General features: G+C 41.9%; 1 protein-coding gene across 9 annotated transcripts in view; it reads left to right on the top strand.

The window, feature by feature from the left end:
- vmp1 (vacuole membrane protein 1) overlaps positions 1-19,275 on the top strand; it is a 192,886-nt gene that overhangs the window by 31,854 nt on the left and 141,757 nt on the right. For all 9 annotated transcript variants that reach the window (XM_041196862.1, XM_041196864.1, XM_041196858.1 and 6 more), the window contains exons 4-5: positions 4,591-4,681; positions 7,985-8,095. In XM_041196862.1, coding sequence (XP_041052796.1) covers positions 4,591-4,681; positions 7,985-8,095 — 202 coding nt within the window. The remainder of the gene's footprint in view (positions 1-4,590; positions 4,682-7,984; positions 8,096-19,275) is intronic.

Raw genomic sequence — 19,275 nt, 5'->3', positions numbered from 1 at the left:
ATTTTTGTGACTGGATGCATGTGTCCAGTGGGGTTCCACAGGGATTGGTGTTGGGTCACTTGCTGTTTGTGGTATATATAAATGATTTAGATTTGAATGTAGGAGGGTTGACCAGTAGGTTCGCGGGTGACATAAAAATTGGTGGGTTGGTAAATAGTGAGGAGGATAGTCTTAGATTACAGAAGGATATAGATGGGCTGGTCAGATGGGCTGTTCAGTGGCAAATGGAATTTAATCTGGATAAGTGTCAGGTGATGCACTTGGGCGGGACAAACAAGGTACGGGAAAACATGATGAATGGTAGGACCTGGGAAATACCGAGGATCAGGTGTGCATGTCCACTGGTTCCTTAAGGTAGCAGGACAGGTAGATAAGGTGGTTAAGAAGGCATATGGGATACTTGCCTTTATTAGCCGAGGCATAGAATAAAAGAGCAGGGAAGCTTATGCTGGAACTGTATAAAACGTTAGTTCTGCCACAGCTAGAGTATTGTGTGCAGTTCTGGAATCCGCATTATAGGAAGGATGTGATTGCACTAGAGAGTGCAGAGGAGATTTACCAGGATGATGCCTGGGCTGGAGAGTTTTAGTTATGAGGAGAGATTGAATAGACAGGTTATTTTCCCTGGAGCAGAGGAGATTGAGGGGGGCATAATTGAGGTGTATAAAATTGAGGGGCATAGATAGGGTAGACAGAAAGGAACTTTTCCCCTTGGTGGAGGGATCAATAACCAGGGTGCATAGATTTAAGGTAAGGGGCAGGAGGTTTAGAGGGGATGTGAGGAGGAACTTTTTCACCCAGAGGGTTATGGGAATCTGGAACTCATGGTCTAAAAGGGTGGTAGAGGCAGAAACTCTTAACATTTAAGAAGCATTTGGATGTGCACTTGCTATGCCATGGCATACAAGGCTATGGGCCTAGTGCTGGAAAATGGGATTAGAATAGTTAGGTACTTGTTTGACCGGCGCAGACTCAGTGGGCCGAAGGGCCTTTTTCTGTGCTGTAGACCTCTATGATTATGACTAATGTCAGAATTGGTACAGTGCAGAAGATGGCCATTCAGCTCACTGTGCCTGCACCAGCTCTCTGAGCATTTCACCTAATGCCATTCTCCTGCCTTCTCCCTGCAACCCTGCAGGTTGTTTCTTTTCATATAATTATCTAATTCCCTGTTGAATGCTTCACTTGAATCTGCCTCCACCATATTCTCTCAGGCAATGCATTCCAGACCCTAACTACTCAGTGTGAAAAAGTATTTTTTTCTCTCATCAGTTTTGCTTTTTCCAATAACTTTAAATCTGTGCCCCCTTGTTCTTGATCCTTTCATGAGTGGGAACAGTTTCCGTCTATCTACTCTGTCCAGAACCCTCATGATTTTGAAATACCTCTATCAAATCTCCTCTCAGCCTTCTTTTCTCCAAGGAAAAGAGCCCCAACTTCTCCAATCTTACTTCATAACTGAAGTTCTTCATTCCTGGAACCATTCTCGTGAATCTTTTCTGCACTCTCTGCAGTGCCTTCACATCCTCCTAAAATGTGGCACCCAGAACTGTACACAATACTCCACCTGAGGCTGAACTAGCATCTTTTATAAGTTCAACTTAACCTTGCTCTTGTACTCTATGCCACTATTAATAAAGCCTAGGATAATGTATGCATTATTAAGTGCTCTCTCACCCTGTCCTATTACCTTTTTAACAACTTGTGCACACATACATCCGGGTCCCATTGCTCCTGCACCTCCTTTAGAGTAGTACCCTTTATTTTATACTGTCTCTCCATGTTCTTCCTAGCAAACTGTATCACCTCACATTTCTCTGCATTGAACTTCATCTGCCACCTATCCACCCATTCCACCAACTTGTCTATGCCCTTTTGAAGTTCTAGACTGTCTTCCTCACAGTTTACAATGTTTCCAAGTTTTATATTGTCTGCAAATTTTGAAATTCTTCCCTGTACACCAAGGTCTAGATCATTAATATATATCAGGAAAAGCAAGGGTCCCAATACTGACCCCTAAGGAACTCCACTACAAATCTTCTTCCAGCCTTAAAAACATCTGTTAACCATTACTCTCTGTTTCCTGTCATTTAGCCAATTTTGCATCCATGTTGCTACTGTCCTTTTTATAACATTTCTCTCAAGTCTGTTGTGTGGCACTGTGTCAAATGCCTTTTGGAAGTGCATGTACACCACATCAACAGCATTGTCCTCATCAACCCTTTCTGTTATCTCTTTGAAAAACTGCAAGTTAGTTAAATGTGATTTTTCCCTGAAGAAATCCATGCTGGTTCTGCTTAATTAACCCACATTTGTCCATGTGACTATTAATTCTATCCCGAATTATAGTTTTGAGAAGTTTCCCCACCACTGAAGTTAAACTGACTGGCCTGTAGTTGCAGGCCAGTAAAGATAAGCCCATATCATTACACCTTTTTTTTTTGAACAAAGATATAATGCTTGCGATTCTCCAGTCCTCTGGCACCACCCTGGAGTCTAAGGAAGACTGAAAAAAGAGGCCAGTGCCTCTGTGATTCCTGCTCTCTCTTTCCCTCTGTATCCTTGGATACATGTCATCTGGTCCTTGTGCCATGTTCGTTTTAAGTATCGACAGCCTATCCAATACCACCACCGTATCAATTTTAAACCCTTCTAGTGACTGAAATTCCTCCCCTTTCACCTAGGCCTGGGTAGCATCTTCTTCCTTGGTAAAGCCAGACGCAAAATATTCATTTGATCCCTCAGCCATGCCTTCATGTGTAAATCCCCTTTTTGGTCCCAAATCGGTCCTACTCTTTTTGCCACCTTTTTTACTATTTATGTGCCTACGGTAGATTTTGGGATTCCCTGTAACAACCTGTGATTTGTTTTTTCTCTCTCTCCTATGTTATGAGATTGCACAATGAAGTTAAAGCTGATGGCAGGTAATTCCACACTGAGGAACGGGAGATTGGCCTGGTCACCCTAGATACATGTTGTGAAAATCCAATGCTTCCTACTGTAGTGGTTTTTGAGCCTTGTTATCTGGAGACATGAGCTCAATGTGATGGTCACAGAGTGAACACCAGTTTCTTTGTATTGTGGGAACAGTACAGTGCATGGAAACATATCAATTGTCTTGTGCTTCGTATGTAGTTAGCCATTTTCAAAGACTGGTTTTCTTGTTGCAAGCATTATGATTCCAGTTTCTAACAAATTTTGCATGACTTTAACTCTAACTGTTGTGCTGGACTTCTGTAGTAGTGCAGGTAAAAGATGCAGACTCCTGTGGCTAGTAATAACATCAACCACTGTCAGGCATCCAGTCTTGGATGAGCTGAAATTTAAAAAAAATTACTCCTTTTGTCAAGTTCCATGGTACATTTTCTATCATTTTAAGGTAAAAGCAAGTTATTTATGTTGCCATGCAGATCATGTGCACTGCCTGTTTTTTAAAAAAAAATTGTAATGTTGTTGCTTGTGAAGAAGTGTTTATGTTGACACCAGACTTTCATAAAACAGTAAAAGAAAATTTTAGAAGTTGAGATTAATTTTTATGCCCTGGATTACTCTCAATAATGTAGATTTTAGAAAGCTGGAGATTTTCGGTACCCTAATTTTTCCTCCATTGTATTCCCTATTTCTAATTGATAAACTGGAGTGTTTGATTGCTCATTACATGAGACTGAAATGCTCAGCTCATTGTAGTTAATGATTATTTCTGTATTCTTGATTGCGATGATGTACAACGTTGCACAGAAGATTGTGTGGTCCTCACTTCTGTTTGCCTTGTAAAAAGTGTTCTTAAACCTCTTGTCGTTGCACTCATTTTTCTTTCATCTTTTTGTTTATCCTGTTTCCTCCCTGCCAGGATCAACTTGCAACTAACTGGGACCTTTAAGAAATCAGATTGTGAACAGTCTTTTTCCCTCCTCCCTACTTTTCTCCCAAGGGAATTGCATATCTCTATTTGTTCCCTTAAGCTGTCATTGAGATCCGGAACTTGCTAAATTGGTAAATCACAGGCACCACCTGTGACATAAAAACAAAAAGGTCTTTATGGAGCCTGACCATGTATTTCAAACATTGTTTTTCTTATTTGCTGCATCTGTGGTATAGTATGTTGGTCACTCTGATGTGATACTGGTTTCTTGGTAATAGTACCAATTTTAAATTTCATTAAGGAACCTCAGTGAAAGTGTCAGGGGCTTCGGTGCAGATTGCCACCAAGATTGAAAATAGTAGGAAAAGAGTAATAGTTTGATGTTAAGAACGATGTGTTGTCTTCAACTCAAATATTTAGATGAGTAACCGGAACATTTTATCCAATAATATGGCAATTAAAAAATCTGGATTTTAAAATCTTGATCACTGGAAGAAAGGAAGGCACAGGGAAGTGAGAGATTCATGTTTTGAGGTCCTGGGGGCACTGGATGGCTTGGGGAATATTAATATGGGACAATGAATAAAATAAGCTTTGCCTATTAGCTAATGATGTAGCTGTTTTTTTTTCTTTCCCGACTATTTTTCCCTTTTCAACCAAACAGGCAAGTAGAATCATACATGTTCAGGACACTTACAGTTTAATGCAGTTGCATATTTTCTTTTCAGGTTGAGGCAGCGACGACGGTTTGTCCTTGTCACCCTGTTGCTGTTGGCTGTATCAACAATTGTCTACTATGTTGAAGGTGGGCATCAGCAGGTGAGCTCGGTGATTATAATTTGGGCTGTTAATCATCGGTGTTAATTGATCAAGTAATGTGTTGGAAATGTATAGCAGGCCAATCAGTATGTTCTGCTACTTAGTAACTTGATTGAGACTTGAGACTAATAAAATTAATTTCACGTCATTGCCGAAAGGATTGAGAGTTAAACTAACATGGGCATTTGAAATGACAATATGGTAGGACACCTTTATTTCAGCTGTCTGGTGTATCATGACAACCAGTGGCATTTATACTGTGTTTTGAACAAATTATTTTTTTTTTTACAAATACAAATTTTAGATGCAGAAAAATAATGAATAATAATTTTAAAAAAGGAAAACAAACTCTTAACTCATTCTTCCCATTGTCCTTCCTCAATCTCCTACCTGTAGAGCTTTTAAAATCCAGTTGTGGTATCTTCTGTCCTGACTTCTCACATTGATGGTGTCTTGTACTATGGGTTTCAACCTTTCAGTAGGGTGTCTCAATTTTTAAAAAAAAAATCATTTCTTGGTCAGTTATCCAGGCCATTTCATCAGGCTTTAAATATGAGAAGATAAAGTTAGACGGTTACCTGCTGTTCTTTGTAATATTTTAACACAGGCTCTGATATACCCCTTCTGAAGGAAATTCCATGTGCAACTCCAAGTTATAAAACACTTGCTTTAGGGATACATTTTAAACCTGAATGTGGTGGTACAAGGGACTGTGAATCATTATCTCAGCAATAAAGATTGCCCTAGCTCTCTGTCTTAGTGTTATGATGTGCACAGGCCTGTAGGCTGCAATGTCTAGTGTAGTCAGATAGCCTGCTGATGCTTGCCATCAAGGTTTGACATGAAGTGTGGCTACTAACTCAAGTACCAGTGGACTGTGTTTTTTGAGCCTTAATCCTGTAAGTTTTGATGAATCCAGATAGGAAAGGGAGGAAGTTTAAGAAAAGAAGCAATAAACTTCCAAATTAAATTTAGTCAACTTCAAATTCTGTTTCACAACATTGGCTGTGAACATGGTTACTATGATATTAATGAATGCTTCACGGTACCTGGAATTATTGTTAGAACTAGTCAAACTAGGTTCTGTTTGCGAGCAAGTTGAGGTATCTTAGTAAACTTTCAAAATAAAGAATTACCAAGTTTTTTTGAGACGGAGCGTTTAAGCCGTTTAATCTTGTACATTGATATTTGTGGCTGACCCAGTTAGTGCATTTTCAACATGGGCTTTGTGTTGAAGTGAAAATGTTCTTTTGTATACTGCTGTGTGTGGAGTTTTTAAATAGCACTTGAAAAATGTAGTTTTTGTTCTGCTTGGTTTTAATACTGGTTTTGCAACACATTGGATGCACTTTTCTAGTTTTTATAGCTGCTCTGATTTGTAGATCAGGATTTAGATTTTTAATTCACAATCGTCAGTATCCAGTGGACGTGCAACCAGAAACTATCAAAGTTCCAGTGTTTCCAATAGACCAGCTCATCACAGGCAGTTCATCTGGTTGGAAAACTATTGATGTGTTGTCTTCAACTCAAACATTTAGATGAGTAACTGGAACATTTTATCCAATAATATGGCAATTAAAAAATCTAGCAATTGTGAAAGGAGTGGAGAAAATCACTTTCAGAACAGTAAATTTGATCCATTATCCTCATTATTAGCTCTATAACATCTCCAACCTCCACTATTGCATTAGCCCATTTACTTCTGAAATACTCATCCATGTATTTGTCACCTTCATACTCAGCTATTCCAGTGCTCTCGGCTGGCACTCCATCTACCTGGCTCCATAAATTTTAGTTATTTTCTGTTACACCCTAAATTCTAATTCTAAATTCTACTTGCTCAACACCTCTTGTGATCATATACTTTTCTTGGCTTTTACCTACCCCTCTACCTCCATCCCATGCTTCAAATTTGAAGTCCTTTGTGTTCAAATCCTTCTGTGGCCTCACTGCTTCCTATCCCTATAATCATCTCCAGCTCTTCTACCCTGCAAAAACTGCATTCCTTCAAGTTGTCTTGTGCACAATCCACTCCTTTCACCCTACCATTATCAATTGTACCTTAAATTGCCTAAGCTCTATCCTCTGCAAGTCCCTCTCTAAATCTCTCTGCTTCTCAATTTTTCTCTCCCTTTAAGGATCTCCTTAGAACTCACCTTTTTGACTAAGCCTTTAGTTACCCACCCTAATATCATCTTGGCTAGGTGTTGATTTTTGTCTGATCACACTCCTGTAGAGTGCTTTGGAATGTTTTCCTAAGCTAAAGGTGTTATACACATGCAGGTTGTTGATCGAAACCAATTCTGACTCTTGACTTAACCATTGTTTATCTTGTATTCTAGAGATCGATAAACTTGTTCCACATTCAAAGCTTTTATAAAATATGGAAGGAAGAGGGGTTAAAAAGTTGAAGTTGCATAGTATTTAATTAAATATCTGATAATGCAGCTCCGGAAATTTCAAAATAGGCTCTTGATGTGATGTGTGATATCACCTGATGTGATATCATCTCCTTTAACTCTGAGTTCCTTAATTGAGTTACATTAGAGCTATCCTATTAGTTCAGTGGCTAACTGCAGCATCAGGTGTGGATTTTTGGTAATATAGAGCAAGAAGATTCCAAATCCTGAGTCAGCTGATCTTGGGCAGAGTTCATGCCTGCTGTCCTTGGTCCCTTTTTCAATGACCCAGGCTAGGCAGTATATGGGTATAGCAAACAACAACAAAATCAAGCTGTGGTAGCCACATTCATATAGTTGTCTAAGTTTGCATCTGAAATGTTGCTGTTTGAGGAAAATATTGGAGGGTAACTGCCGACAGAAGAACTGTCTTCCCAGCATGAATCCAGACTTTCAAGTGAGAAAGGATGAAAAAGCCTTCACACTCACTTCATTTGTTTGTTTCACTCAGCTTCAGTGACGTTCCTTGGTAGCTATTTTCGAAATTATAACCACCTTAATCTGAAAGAATTAAACTAGCTTTACGAGCAACATTTTAGCATTCTGCTAATTTTGTTTCTCTCCACCCCCCTCACATGTAGCTAATGTGGTAGGCTAATCCACTGCCACATCTTTTGAAAGTAGTGTGATTATTGCTTAGTGGCTTCACAGCATTTTCTGAATGTGGATCTAGCCTCTTGTAATCTAAAAGCTACCTTTTCATAGACCCTGCTTTCAACTGTTATATAATTGTCTAAAATCTCCTCCTATTCCTATTCAGGTTTGACCATTGGGATGTTTTTAAAGGTTAAGGGCATAATATAAATCATCTGTTAATTTTGCCTTTGTTTTGCTTCCTTGACAGTATGTGCGTTTTGTGGAAAAGAAGGTTTTGTGGTGTGCCTACTGGGTAGGTTTGGGCATTCTGTCTTCTGTTGGACTAGGCACGGGCCTACACACTTTCCTGCTCTATTTAGTAAGTACATTTATTCAGTATAATCACTTCTATTTCAGCAATTCTGTTGGAACATTTCTTAGTTGGGAATATAGCAGCTTTGGTACTGGACTATCAATTGTCAAGTTACTTGAATTGAGTAAATCTGGCAGCAGACAAAAATGACCAAGGAACTTTGCCAGAATGTTGTTTTCTTTTAATTGACTGAATCAGTTATGTCCTTCAGGGAAGGGAGACTGTATCACCCTGCAATCATGTCTGACCATCATGTGATTCCAGTCTTGCACTATGTCGCTGGCCTAGCAAGGCACTCAATTGTGAGAAAAATTATACGAAATATGTAATTGGTCAAGAAAGCAGCCCAATGACATTATCTCAACACATCTAAGGATTGGCAATAGATGTAACTCTTTTCGAGTACAAACACGTTTCCATCTGTTCCTATTCAGATGAAGTTACATTGTTTCATAGTTTTTGCCATTGTGAGATTTGAACTCTTGATACTCTTTTGAGTAAACCTGTTTCCATCTGTTTCAGATGAAGTTGCATTGTTTCATAGTTTGCCATTGTGAGATTTGAACTCTTGATCTTGGGGTTACAAGCCTAGTACCATAACCACTTGGCTATTTAGGCCAAGCTTGGCAATAGATGTAGCCTGATTATATGCATTGATATTATAATTGGATGTTTAAGTGGCAACTTGCTGCTGAATTACTGTCAACTGTTGTGATGCAGGAGAAGCAAGTTAATAGAACTTACAAAGTGCTTTGTCTTGTAAGTCAAAGATGCTCCTCTGCAGTAACTCAGCAGGACAGAAACAACTAATTTGGTGTATTGTCTTTGCACAGGTGCCTGACGTTTCAATGCCAGACTGAGCTATCTGTGGCTCACCACTTAAAAATCCTCTCTAATTCCCATGCTGTTATTTCTGTCATTGATCTCTTACATTGTTTCAGTGAACCTGAACATAAAATTCAAGAACAATATCATTTTTCTCCAACGTGCCCTGAGACACCCTGGTTTGAGCATTCAATAACTTTAGACTTTAGCTAAAGCCTTATTTTCAAACCTGTTTTAATATTATACCAGACCTTCCCTTATTTTCCAAGTTTGAGATCTTCAACATTTCACCAGACCCTTTGCTTCCTTGGCTGTTCATACATCTTTTTGATTCTTTAATATTTCAATGTATTACATGACTGAAGATTTTTATCATTGATTCCTCTTTTTTTAAGATGTATATTTTCCCTTTTTTTTGATTCCCACTGATAACCAAAATGCAAGATGCAGTCAGGGTTTTGAAGAAGGGCTGCATTCAAAGCATAAAGATAAAAAGCAAAATACTGAGGATGCTGGAAATCTAGAACAAAAACAAAAGTACCTAGAAAAATTCAGCACGTCTGACAGCATCTGCGGAGAGGGATACAGTTGATGTTTCGAGTCCATATGACCCTTCATCAGAACTAAGAACTATAGAAATGAGGTGAAATATAAGCTGGTAGAGGTGGGTGGGACAGCTAGAGCTCGATAGGGAGCCAGTGATAGGTGGAGGCCAAGAAGAGACAAAGCATAAACTTGTCTGTTCTCACTGCTGACTGTGACCTATTAGTGTGTCCAACGTTTTCTGTTGTTTCAGATTTCCAGCATTTGCTTTTTTTTCCTGCTTTTTTTTTCATGCAAAAATTTCAAACACACTTCACATAGTGGAAAATGTCCTGGAGAACAGTTCCATATTTTACACTGTTGGGCTTGAGTGGTGTTTGTTGAGAGGATTTTACAAATTTTATTGCTGCAGAATGAAATACTGGTGGCAACAGGTTGTTCACTCCTGGAGGGGGTAATTTGAGGGGCTTTATTAATTATTTTTCAGAAGTACTCTGTATATTTTATTCTAGAACTGATTTTTAGTGTCTTGTTTTTAAGGGATTTATAATGGGACAGGTGAGAAATACTCATTGCTATATTTCAGGGAAGGTTTTTTGGTGGCGTGTGATTAGGGAAAAATTTGATATGGAGAAACATTTTGTGTAATATGATTGAATAATTTAGCAAAATATAGAAGTTTGAACAGACTTGAACACACTGTCAGTGAAGAAAAAGTTGGCACGTGGTTCAATAGTGAACATATATGCAGAAAAGATTATCATAATCATCTATGCATAATAAAAATGTGTACACCTCCTGACAGATTTTTAACATTACAAGTCTGAGCATAGAAATATATAATGGAAACTGCCTGTGTAAACTTGTCACACTGTTATTGCAATTTTCTGCTAGTGCTGCTGCCAGGGCCTGGGAGAGGGAAATGCAGATGATGCCGAACACTCTGGCTTGGGGTCTAAGGGGGCCCAGGCTCGGTGTTGTAAATAGCGACCAGACTGAGCAGCAGACCTGAAAGACCGGCTTAAAAATAGCTGAGAACCATCAGCGTGATGGTTACAATTTTTTTTGTTAATCCGGTCCTCCAGGTCAATTTCACTGACGGTAGCTGTAATTAGAAACCGATACTGACTTTCAGGCAGCTTTGTGATTCCAATTTATTTTTTTGAAAAGCCCTCCAGAAAACCACAAAGCTGCCTGAAGATCAGCTGTTCCTATTTGCAGCTGTTCTCAGGACAGTGTTTGTGGTTGAATATCTATTTGAAAAATAGTAAGACCCTGTAATCATTTTAGAGGTAATTGGATGTTCTTGGGGCTTGGGATTCTGGGGGGAGGTGGGTTTGGGGCTGGGGTGAGAGGGTGGTGGGTGGGGGGTGTTTGGGGTGAGAGGGTGGTGGATGAGGGGGGGTTGAGGTGAGGTGGTTGGGTTGCGGAGGGTCACTTTTAAGGTTTAGTACCACAAAATTAAATAAGGTGCACTTCTCAAAATTCTCTTTTGAATTTAAACCAGCATATAAATAGCAGTCTAAATTTTCGTTATGCTTTAAAGTAGAGACAATTCTGATGACATATATCAGAGGCTTGAGAATCTTGGGTCTTATCAAAATAAATGTAAGAAAATAAAAAGTGGGAGTGATGCAAAATAGGGTGTTGACTCACAATTGCCTGTTTTATTACTCTCTCAAAGTTTGGGAATGAAATCCCTATTTGTCACTAGGAGATTGCTTTAAGAAAGGTTTTACAAATCTCTACTCCATTCTAGGTTCACTCCAGATTGTACTGTGCAAATTTACAGAATACAACACAATTTGTATGACAGCTTTCCCTGCCCCCAGAAACTATCCAATCCTTGAGTTAAGGTGATACTAAATTTATGCATCATATATCATTCTTCTCTGAAATATTCAATCTATATTTTTCCTGAGCTGCTTGTAGATATCTGATTGACAAATCCTGGGGATAGTTTCATTAGCGTAAAAGGAGCAGATGCCATTTATGGTATAATGTGCATTTGCACCAGAGATGTCAGAATGGTAAGGTTGTATTAGCTGCAGAGTTGAATTGTTTTGTAAATGTCGTGATTTCTTTTGTAGCCACTTTCCTCACATCAGTTGGTTGCCCGGTGATTGTTTATCCTTAGAGAATCAGCATTGGGCTTCTGATTTCACCATTGTTATCACCACACTGACAATTCCCTAAATCGCTTTACAATCAGTTAAGTACTTTAGAGTTGTAGTCACCGGTATAATGCAGGCAATGTTATCAAATAGCTGAGTAGACTCTTTGAGGGGGTGTGCTCCTGAATGGCTTACTTCTGCTCCTAATACATTCGTATGTCATTTAGATGGATGAGACGAGCTGGGCCAGATGGCCTTTGTAATCCATATTTATCTTTGCTAACAGAGGGGGGAATTGTGGCTGGAGTTCTGTTTATTTTGTTAATGGAAGTTTACTGAGCAGGCTTTCTGGGGTGAAATTACTAAGCCAGGAATGCATAAATGGCTCATAGTGAATCAGTAACCTGTTTTACACTGCGTTTGATTTTCCATTGACTTTATTCTTGTCCTTTTGTCTACTTAGCTATTATCCCACTCTATCTTGGTTCTTTTGAGTTTTTTGAGGTAATGAAATGTGGTGAGAGATTGCAGCACTCAGATGCAGAAGGATCTGGGCGTCTTAGTGCATGAATCGCAAAAGGGTAGTATGCAAGTACAGCAAGTGATTAGGAAGGCTAATAGAATTATCTTTTATTGTGAGCGGAAACGAATATGAAAGTAGGGAGGTTATGCTTCAGTTATACAGAGCACTAGTGAGGCCACATGTGAAGTGCTGTGTATTGGTCACCTTATTTAAGGAAGGATGGAAACAGTTCAGAGAAGTTTTACCAGATTAATACCTAGAATGGGTGGGTTGTCTTATGAGGAAAGCTTGGACAGGCTAGGTTTGTACCTGCTGGTATTTAGAAGAGTAAGAGGCAACTTGATTGAAACATACAAGATCCTGAGGGGTCTTGACAGGGTGGATGTGGAGATGATGTTTCCTCTTATGGGAGAATCTAGAACTAGGGGCCACTGTTTAAAAATAAGTGTGGCCCATTTAGAACGGAGATGAGGCGAAATTTTGTTTGAGGGCAGTGAGTCTTTTGAACTCTATTCCTGAAAAGGCAGTGGAAGCAGAGTCTTTGAATATTTTTAAGGCAGAAGTGGATAGATTTTTGGTAAGCAAAGGGGTGATAGGCTATTGGGGGTAGGCAGGATGCAGATTTGAAGTTACTATCAGATCAGCCATGATCTGATTGAATGGCGGAGCAGGCACAAGGGGCCCAATGGCGTACTCCTGCTCCTTGTTGCATAGTAAATATTTAAAATATGTTATAGCGAGAAGCAGCAATTGGCAGTATCTTCAGACTTGCTGAACAAGAAAACGCACACAAAATTGTGAACCATTCAGTCTTCGTCCTCTGGGCTCTTAAAAGTTATGTCACACAGAGACACCTGAGGGCTCCGACGCTTCTCACTGACAGTAAAGCCCTATGTTGTTTAATCATTTCACTTTATTGCTCAGGAGTTATTTGATCTTTTTACCCTGTTAAATTACTGATACAATTGGTGTAATTGGATTCTATTTGATGAAATAATTGAATTGAATAATCACATGTACCCTGATAGGAGAATGTCTTCTACTTCTTTTAGAGAATGGAAAAGATCCTATGCAGTTTATCTGGGTTGCAAGTATTGAATCTTTCCCCCAAATATCGATTTACTGTCTATATAGCGCGATGTGCAGAACATGTTAATTAGGGCTAAGGCAATCACCAAAATTGGTATTATTGTCTGCACAGTGTTAAAAATAGTTAATGGGATTATTTTCCTGTCAAATTAACAATATTGCATGATGCTGTTAAAGTAAAATTTGTACACTCTGGTTTGTTTGATAGTCACAGTGAGATTGCTTATAGGGTATGCACAAACTAACACTGCAGTATATTGTTGCTGTAATTAACCAGTGTTGCATATATAATTGGGTGATATTTGTAGCCAGATGCCAACAATGGGCTTTATCATTTTACTAGAACCTTTCTGTGATTGTTTGGGGAATTGATTGGTGAATCTTGGAAGTGGAAAAAATATCATACATGATTGAGGAGAAGGGTTAATGGGGTAGGGTGGGAGTAAGGGGCCTGGAAACAGGAGAAGCACCAGGGCCCATGATTTCTCTCCCTGGCCCTGGTTGGTGCTGCAATACCTTAGTTTTGAGTCTCAGTTCCTGAGCTTTTTCTGCAGTGTATCTGCAATGATTTAACGAATCTGCAACAATTTGCAAATGCTGAAAGTCTTGGTAGATAGCTTTAAATGATATTAAACCCTAGTTTTGTATATAAAAAAAAAAAAGGATAGATTGGTTTAATTGTCTTCCTTACCCAATTCACCCCCTGAACCCCACTTCTAGCTCATTAACCCTACTTCAGTTGAAAGCTTCACTTAGCCCTGGTTCCCCATATACAACACCACAGGAGACCAATCAGTAATTATGAAATAAACTGAAGTTTGTGCTTCAACCTGGTGCAATGCCATTGCCTCACACAACAAGCTCAGGCTTGTTTAGAATACATTTAAAAATTGTTTTTTCTGGTGTTTGTTCTTCCTGTCCTGAAGTTGTTGACCCTGTTGATCTGTGGTACTGTGGGCATTGACATCCTTCAGGCACTGTGTTCAAATGGACATTTTACATGTGTGAACTTTGTTCAGCAGGTGTTGGCTTATTCAATGCATAGAGCATCACAGCAAACCGACAATGTGTTCCTTCTGTCCATTTTCCACTGGGTTTATGGGTTTCACAATGATTAGGAATGAGAACCTTGGCTATTTTTTTTCCCTTCGCCAATTACATTTTCTTTTTACCTCTTTCCCACCCCAATCCTCTGTGTCCCCCACCCCCCCCCCCCCCCCCCCAAAAAAAAAAGACAGGGGCACTAAGGACAACTGTAGCACCCCTTCCACTGTCTGGGGCTTCAATTTTTCATTACACTGACGTAGTTTAAAATGAGTGTTTTTATTCTGAAACCATTTGCTCCACATTGCTGGATTCAGAGTACCCAGATTATAAACCCATCTGTGAAATACAGTGGTCAAGTTATAGCCTCATTCATGTTCTATCACTTTTTTTTCCCTGGGGAACCTATAAAGTTCACAGTGTGAAACACCATCTAGCTTTTAAAAAATGACTAAATAGTGACTAGGTTTGTGGAGAGTGGAAATAGACAAACTAGGAAACTGAAAGGTTGGAGGAGAAGAAAAGTTGAGAAAGTTCAAGCACTCATTTGAGCAAATGGAGGAAAGGGAAATTTTTAAAGAACAGGGACATGAGAACAATCTCCTCTCTTTGATAATGATGTTTGAGTTGCCCCAGGCTATCAAAGATCAGCTACCTCCTTATGGGCACTGGGGAGTTTTTGATGTGCCATGCTCTGCCTCCTCTGTGCAAGAATGCAGGTCATTAGTCAGGAATGTAAGGTTCTCTTCACTTCCACTGTGCCTCAAGCTGCCTCACTTCAACTGTGATGCTTGACCGCAGAACTGATTTTGGCATTGCATTTTACAAAGTAGGCACTGAACTTGTGTGTGCATTGTGCAAGACATTCTTCTCTCTCTCTCTCTCTCTCTCTCTCTCCCTCTCTCTCTCTCTCCTCCCCCCCCACCCAGTGTAATGTGAATTTGTATTAGTTCCTGTGGAGACTAGCTGTGGTTAGCCTGGAATGCATAAATAACACTGTGTAACGCATGGCAACGTAATTAATCAGTGATAAAAACAAAAAAACTGCGGATGCTGGAAATCCAAAACAAAAACAGAATTACCTGGAAAAACTCAGCAGGTCTGGCACCATCGGCGGAGAAGAAAAGAGTTGACGTTTCGAGTCCTCATGACCCTTCGACAGAACTTGAGTTCGAGTCCAAGAAAGAGTTGAAATATAAGCTGGTTTAAGGTGTGTGGGGGGCGCGGAGAGAGAGAGAGAAGTGGAGGGGGGGTGTGGTTGTAGGGACAAACAAGCAGTGATAGAAGCAGATCATCAAAAGATGTCAACAACAATAGAACACATAGGTGTTAAAGTTGGTGATATTATCTAAACAAATGTGCTAATTAAGAATGGATGGTAGGGCACTCAAGGTATAGCTCTAGTGGGAGTGGGGAGAGCATAAAAGATTTTAAAATATTTAAAAATAATGGAAATAGGTGGGAAAAGAAAAATCTATATAATTTATTGGAAAAAAAAAGGGAGGGGGAAACAGAAAGGGGGTGGGGATGGGGGAGGGAGCTCACGACCTAAAGTTGTTGAATTCAATATTCAGTCCGGAAGGCTGTAAAGTGCCTAGTCGGAAGATGAGGTGTTGTTCCTCCAGCTTGCGTTGGGCTTCACTGGAACAATGCAGCAAGCCAAGGACAGACATGTGGGCAAGAGAGCAGGGAGGAGTGTTAAAATGGCAAGCGACAGGGAGGTTTGGGTCATTCTTGTGGACAGACCGCAGGTGTTCTGCAAAGCGGTCGCCCAGTTTACGTTTGGTCTCTCCAATGTAGAGGAGACCACATTGGGAGCAACGAATGCAGTAGACTAAGTTGGGGGAAATGCAAGTGAAATGCTGCTTCACTTGAAAGGAGTGTTTGGGCCCTTGGACGGTGAGGAGAGAGGAAGTGAAGGGGCAGGTGTTGCATCTTTTGCGTGGGCATGGGGTGGTGCCATAGGAGGGGGTTGAGGAGTAGGGGGTGATAGAGGAGTGGACCAGGGTGTCCCGGAGGGAGCGATCCCTACGGAATGCTGATAGGGGGGGGTGAAGGGAAGATGTGTTTGGTAGTGGCATCATGCTGGAGTTGGCGGAAATGGCGGAGGATGATCCTTTGAATGCGGAGGCTGGTGGGGTGATAAGTGAGGACAAGGGGAACCCTATCATGTTTCTGGGAGGGAGGAGAAGGCGTGAGGGCGGATGCGCGGGAGATGGGCCGGACACGGTTGAGGGCCCTGTCAACGACCGTGGGTGGAAAACCTCGGTTAAGGAAGAAGGAGGACATGTCAGAGGAACTGTTTTTGAAGGTGGCATCATCGGAACAGATGCGACGGAGGCGAAGGAACTGAGAGAATGGGATGGAGTCCTTACAGGAAGCGGGGTGTGAGGAGCTGTAGTCGAGGTAGCTGTGGGAGTCGGTGGGTTTGTAATGGATATTGGTGGACAGTCTATCACCAGAGATTGAGACAGAGAGGTCAAGGAAGGGAAGGGAAGTGTCAGAGATGCACCACGTGAAAATGATGGAGGGGTGGAGATTGGAAGCAAAATTAATAAATTTTTCCAAGTCCCGGCGAGAGCATGAAGCGGCACCGAAGTAATCATCGATGTACCGGAGAAAGAGTTGTGGAAGGGGGCCGGAGTAGGACTGGAACAAGGAATGTTCCACATACCCCATAAAGAGACAGGCATAGCTGGGGCCCATGCGGATACCCATAGCCACACCTTTTATTTGGAGGAAGTGAGAGGAGTTGAAGGAGAAATTGTTCAGTGTGAGAACAAGTTCAGCCAGACGGAGGAGAGTAGTGGTGGATGGGGATTGTTCGGGCCTCTGTTCGAGGAAGAAGCTAAAGGCCCTCAGACCATCCTGGTGGGGGATGGAGGTGTAGAGGGATTGGACGTCCATGGTGAAGAGGAAGCGGTTGGGGCCAGGGAACTGGAAATTGTTGATGTGACGTAAGGTGTCAGAGGAATCACGGATGTAGGTGGGAAGGGACTGGACAAGGGGAGAGAGAAGGGAGTCAAGATAACGAGAAATGAGTTCTGTGGGGCAGGAGCAAGCTGAGACGATCGGTGTACCGGGGCAGTTCGGTTTGTGGATTTTGGGTAGGAGATAAAAGCGGGCCGTCCGAGGTTGGGCGACTATCAGGTTGGAAGCTGTGGGAGGAAGATCCCCAGAGGAGATGAGGTCAGTGACAGTCCTGGAAACAATGGCTTGATGTTCAGTGGTGGGGTCATGGTCCAGGGAGAGGTAGGAGGAAGTGTCTGCGAGTTGACGCTCAGCCTCCGCGAGGTAGAGGTCAGTGCGCCAGACAATAACAGCACCACTCTTGTCAGCGGGTTTGATGACAATGTCAGGGTTGGACCTGAGAGAATGGAGTGCAGTATGTTCAGAGAGAGACAGGTTAGAATGGGTGAGAGGAGCAGAGAAATTGAGACGACTAGTGTCGTGCCGACAGTTCTCAATGAAAAGATCAAGAGAAGGTAAGAATTCAGAGGGAGGGGTCCAGGTGGAGGGAGAATATTGGAGATGGGTAAAAGGATCCGTTGAACTGGGAGAGGACTCTTGCCCAAAGAAGTGAGCCCGGAGACGAAGACGGCGGAAGAAGAGTTCAGCATCATGCCGAGCCCAAAATTCATTGAGGTGAGGGCGTAAGGGTATGAAACTAAGTCCTTTGCTGAGCACTGAACGTTCAGCATCGGAGAGGGGAAGGTCAGGGGGTATAGTGAATACACGGCTGGGGTTGGGATTGGAAGATGGGGTGGGGACGGAGGGACGGGCAGGGGTGGAGGGTCCTAGATGGGTGTTGGTGTCGATGAGTTGTTGGAGCTTGCGTTCCTTAGCACTTGAGAGAAAGAGAAAAAGTTTCTTGTTGAGGTGTCGGATGAGCCGAAGAATAAAATGAATTCTTCGGCTCATCCGACGCCTCAACAAGAAACTTTTTCTCTTTCTCTCAAGTGCTAAGGAACGCAAGCTCCAACAACTCATCGACACCAACACCCATCTAGGACCCTCCAACCCTGCCCGTCCCTCCGTCCCCACCCCATCTTCCAATCCCAACCCCAGCCGTGTATTCACTATACCCCCTGACCTTCCCCTCTCCGATGCTGAACGTTCAGTGCTCAGCAAAGGACTTAGTTTCATACCCTTACGCCCTCACCTCAATGAATTTTGGGCTCGGCATGATGCTGAACTCTTCTTCCGCCGTCTTCGTCTCCGGGCTCACTTCTTTGGGCAGGAGTCCTCTCCCAGTTCAACGGATCCTTTTACCCATCTCCAATATTCTCCCTCCACCTGGACCCCTCCCTCTGAATTCTTACCTTCTCTTGATCTTTTCATTGAGAACTGTCGGCGCGACATTAGTCATCTCAATTTCTCTGCTCCTCTCACCCATTCTAACCTGTCTCTCTCTGAACTTACTGCACTCCATTCTCTCAGGTCCAACCCTGACATTGTCATCAAACCCACTGACAAGGGTGGTGCTGTTATTGTCTGGCGCACTGACCTCTACCTCGCGGAGGCTAAGCGTCAACTCGCAGACACTTCCTCCTACCTCTCCCTGGACCATGACCCCACCACTGAACATCAAGCCATTGTTTCCAGGACTGTCACTGACCTCATCTCCTCTGGGGATCTTCCTCCCACAGCTTCCAACCTGATAGTCGCCCAACCTCGGACGGCCCGCTTTTATCTCCTACCCAAAATCCACAAACCGAACTGCCCCGGTACACCGATCGTCTCAGCTTGCTCCTGCCCCACAGAACTCATTTCTCGTTATCTTGACTTCCTTCTCTCTCCCCTTGTCCAGTCCCTTCCCACCTACATCCGTGATTCCTCTGACACGTTACGTCACATCAACAATTTCCAGTTCCCTGGCCCCAACCGCTTCCTCTTCACCATGGACGTCCAATCCCTCTACACCTCCATCCCCCACCAGGATGGTCTGAGGGCCTTTAGCTTCTTCCTCGAACAGAGGCCCGAACAATCCCCATCCACCACTACTCTCCTCCGTCTGGCTGAACTTGTTCTCACACTGAACAATTTCT

This window comes from Carcharodon carcharias, chromosome 10 (genome assembly GCF_017639515.1).
Source record: "Carcharodon carcharias isolate sCarCar2 chromosome 10, sCarCar2.pri, whole genome shotgun sequence".
Lineage (NCBI taxonomy): Eukaryota > Metazoa > Chordata > Chondrichthyes > Lamniformes > Lamnidae > Carcharodon > Carcharodon carcharias.
This window is presented reverse-complemented; position numbering and strand designations above follow the sequence as displayed.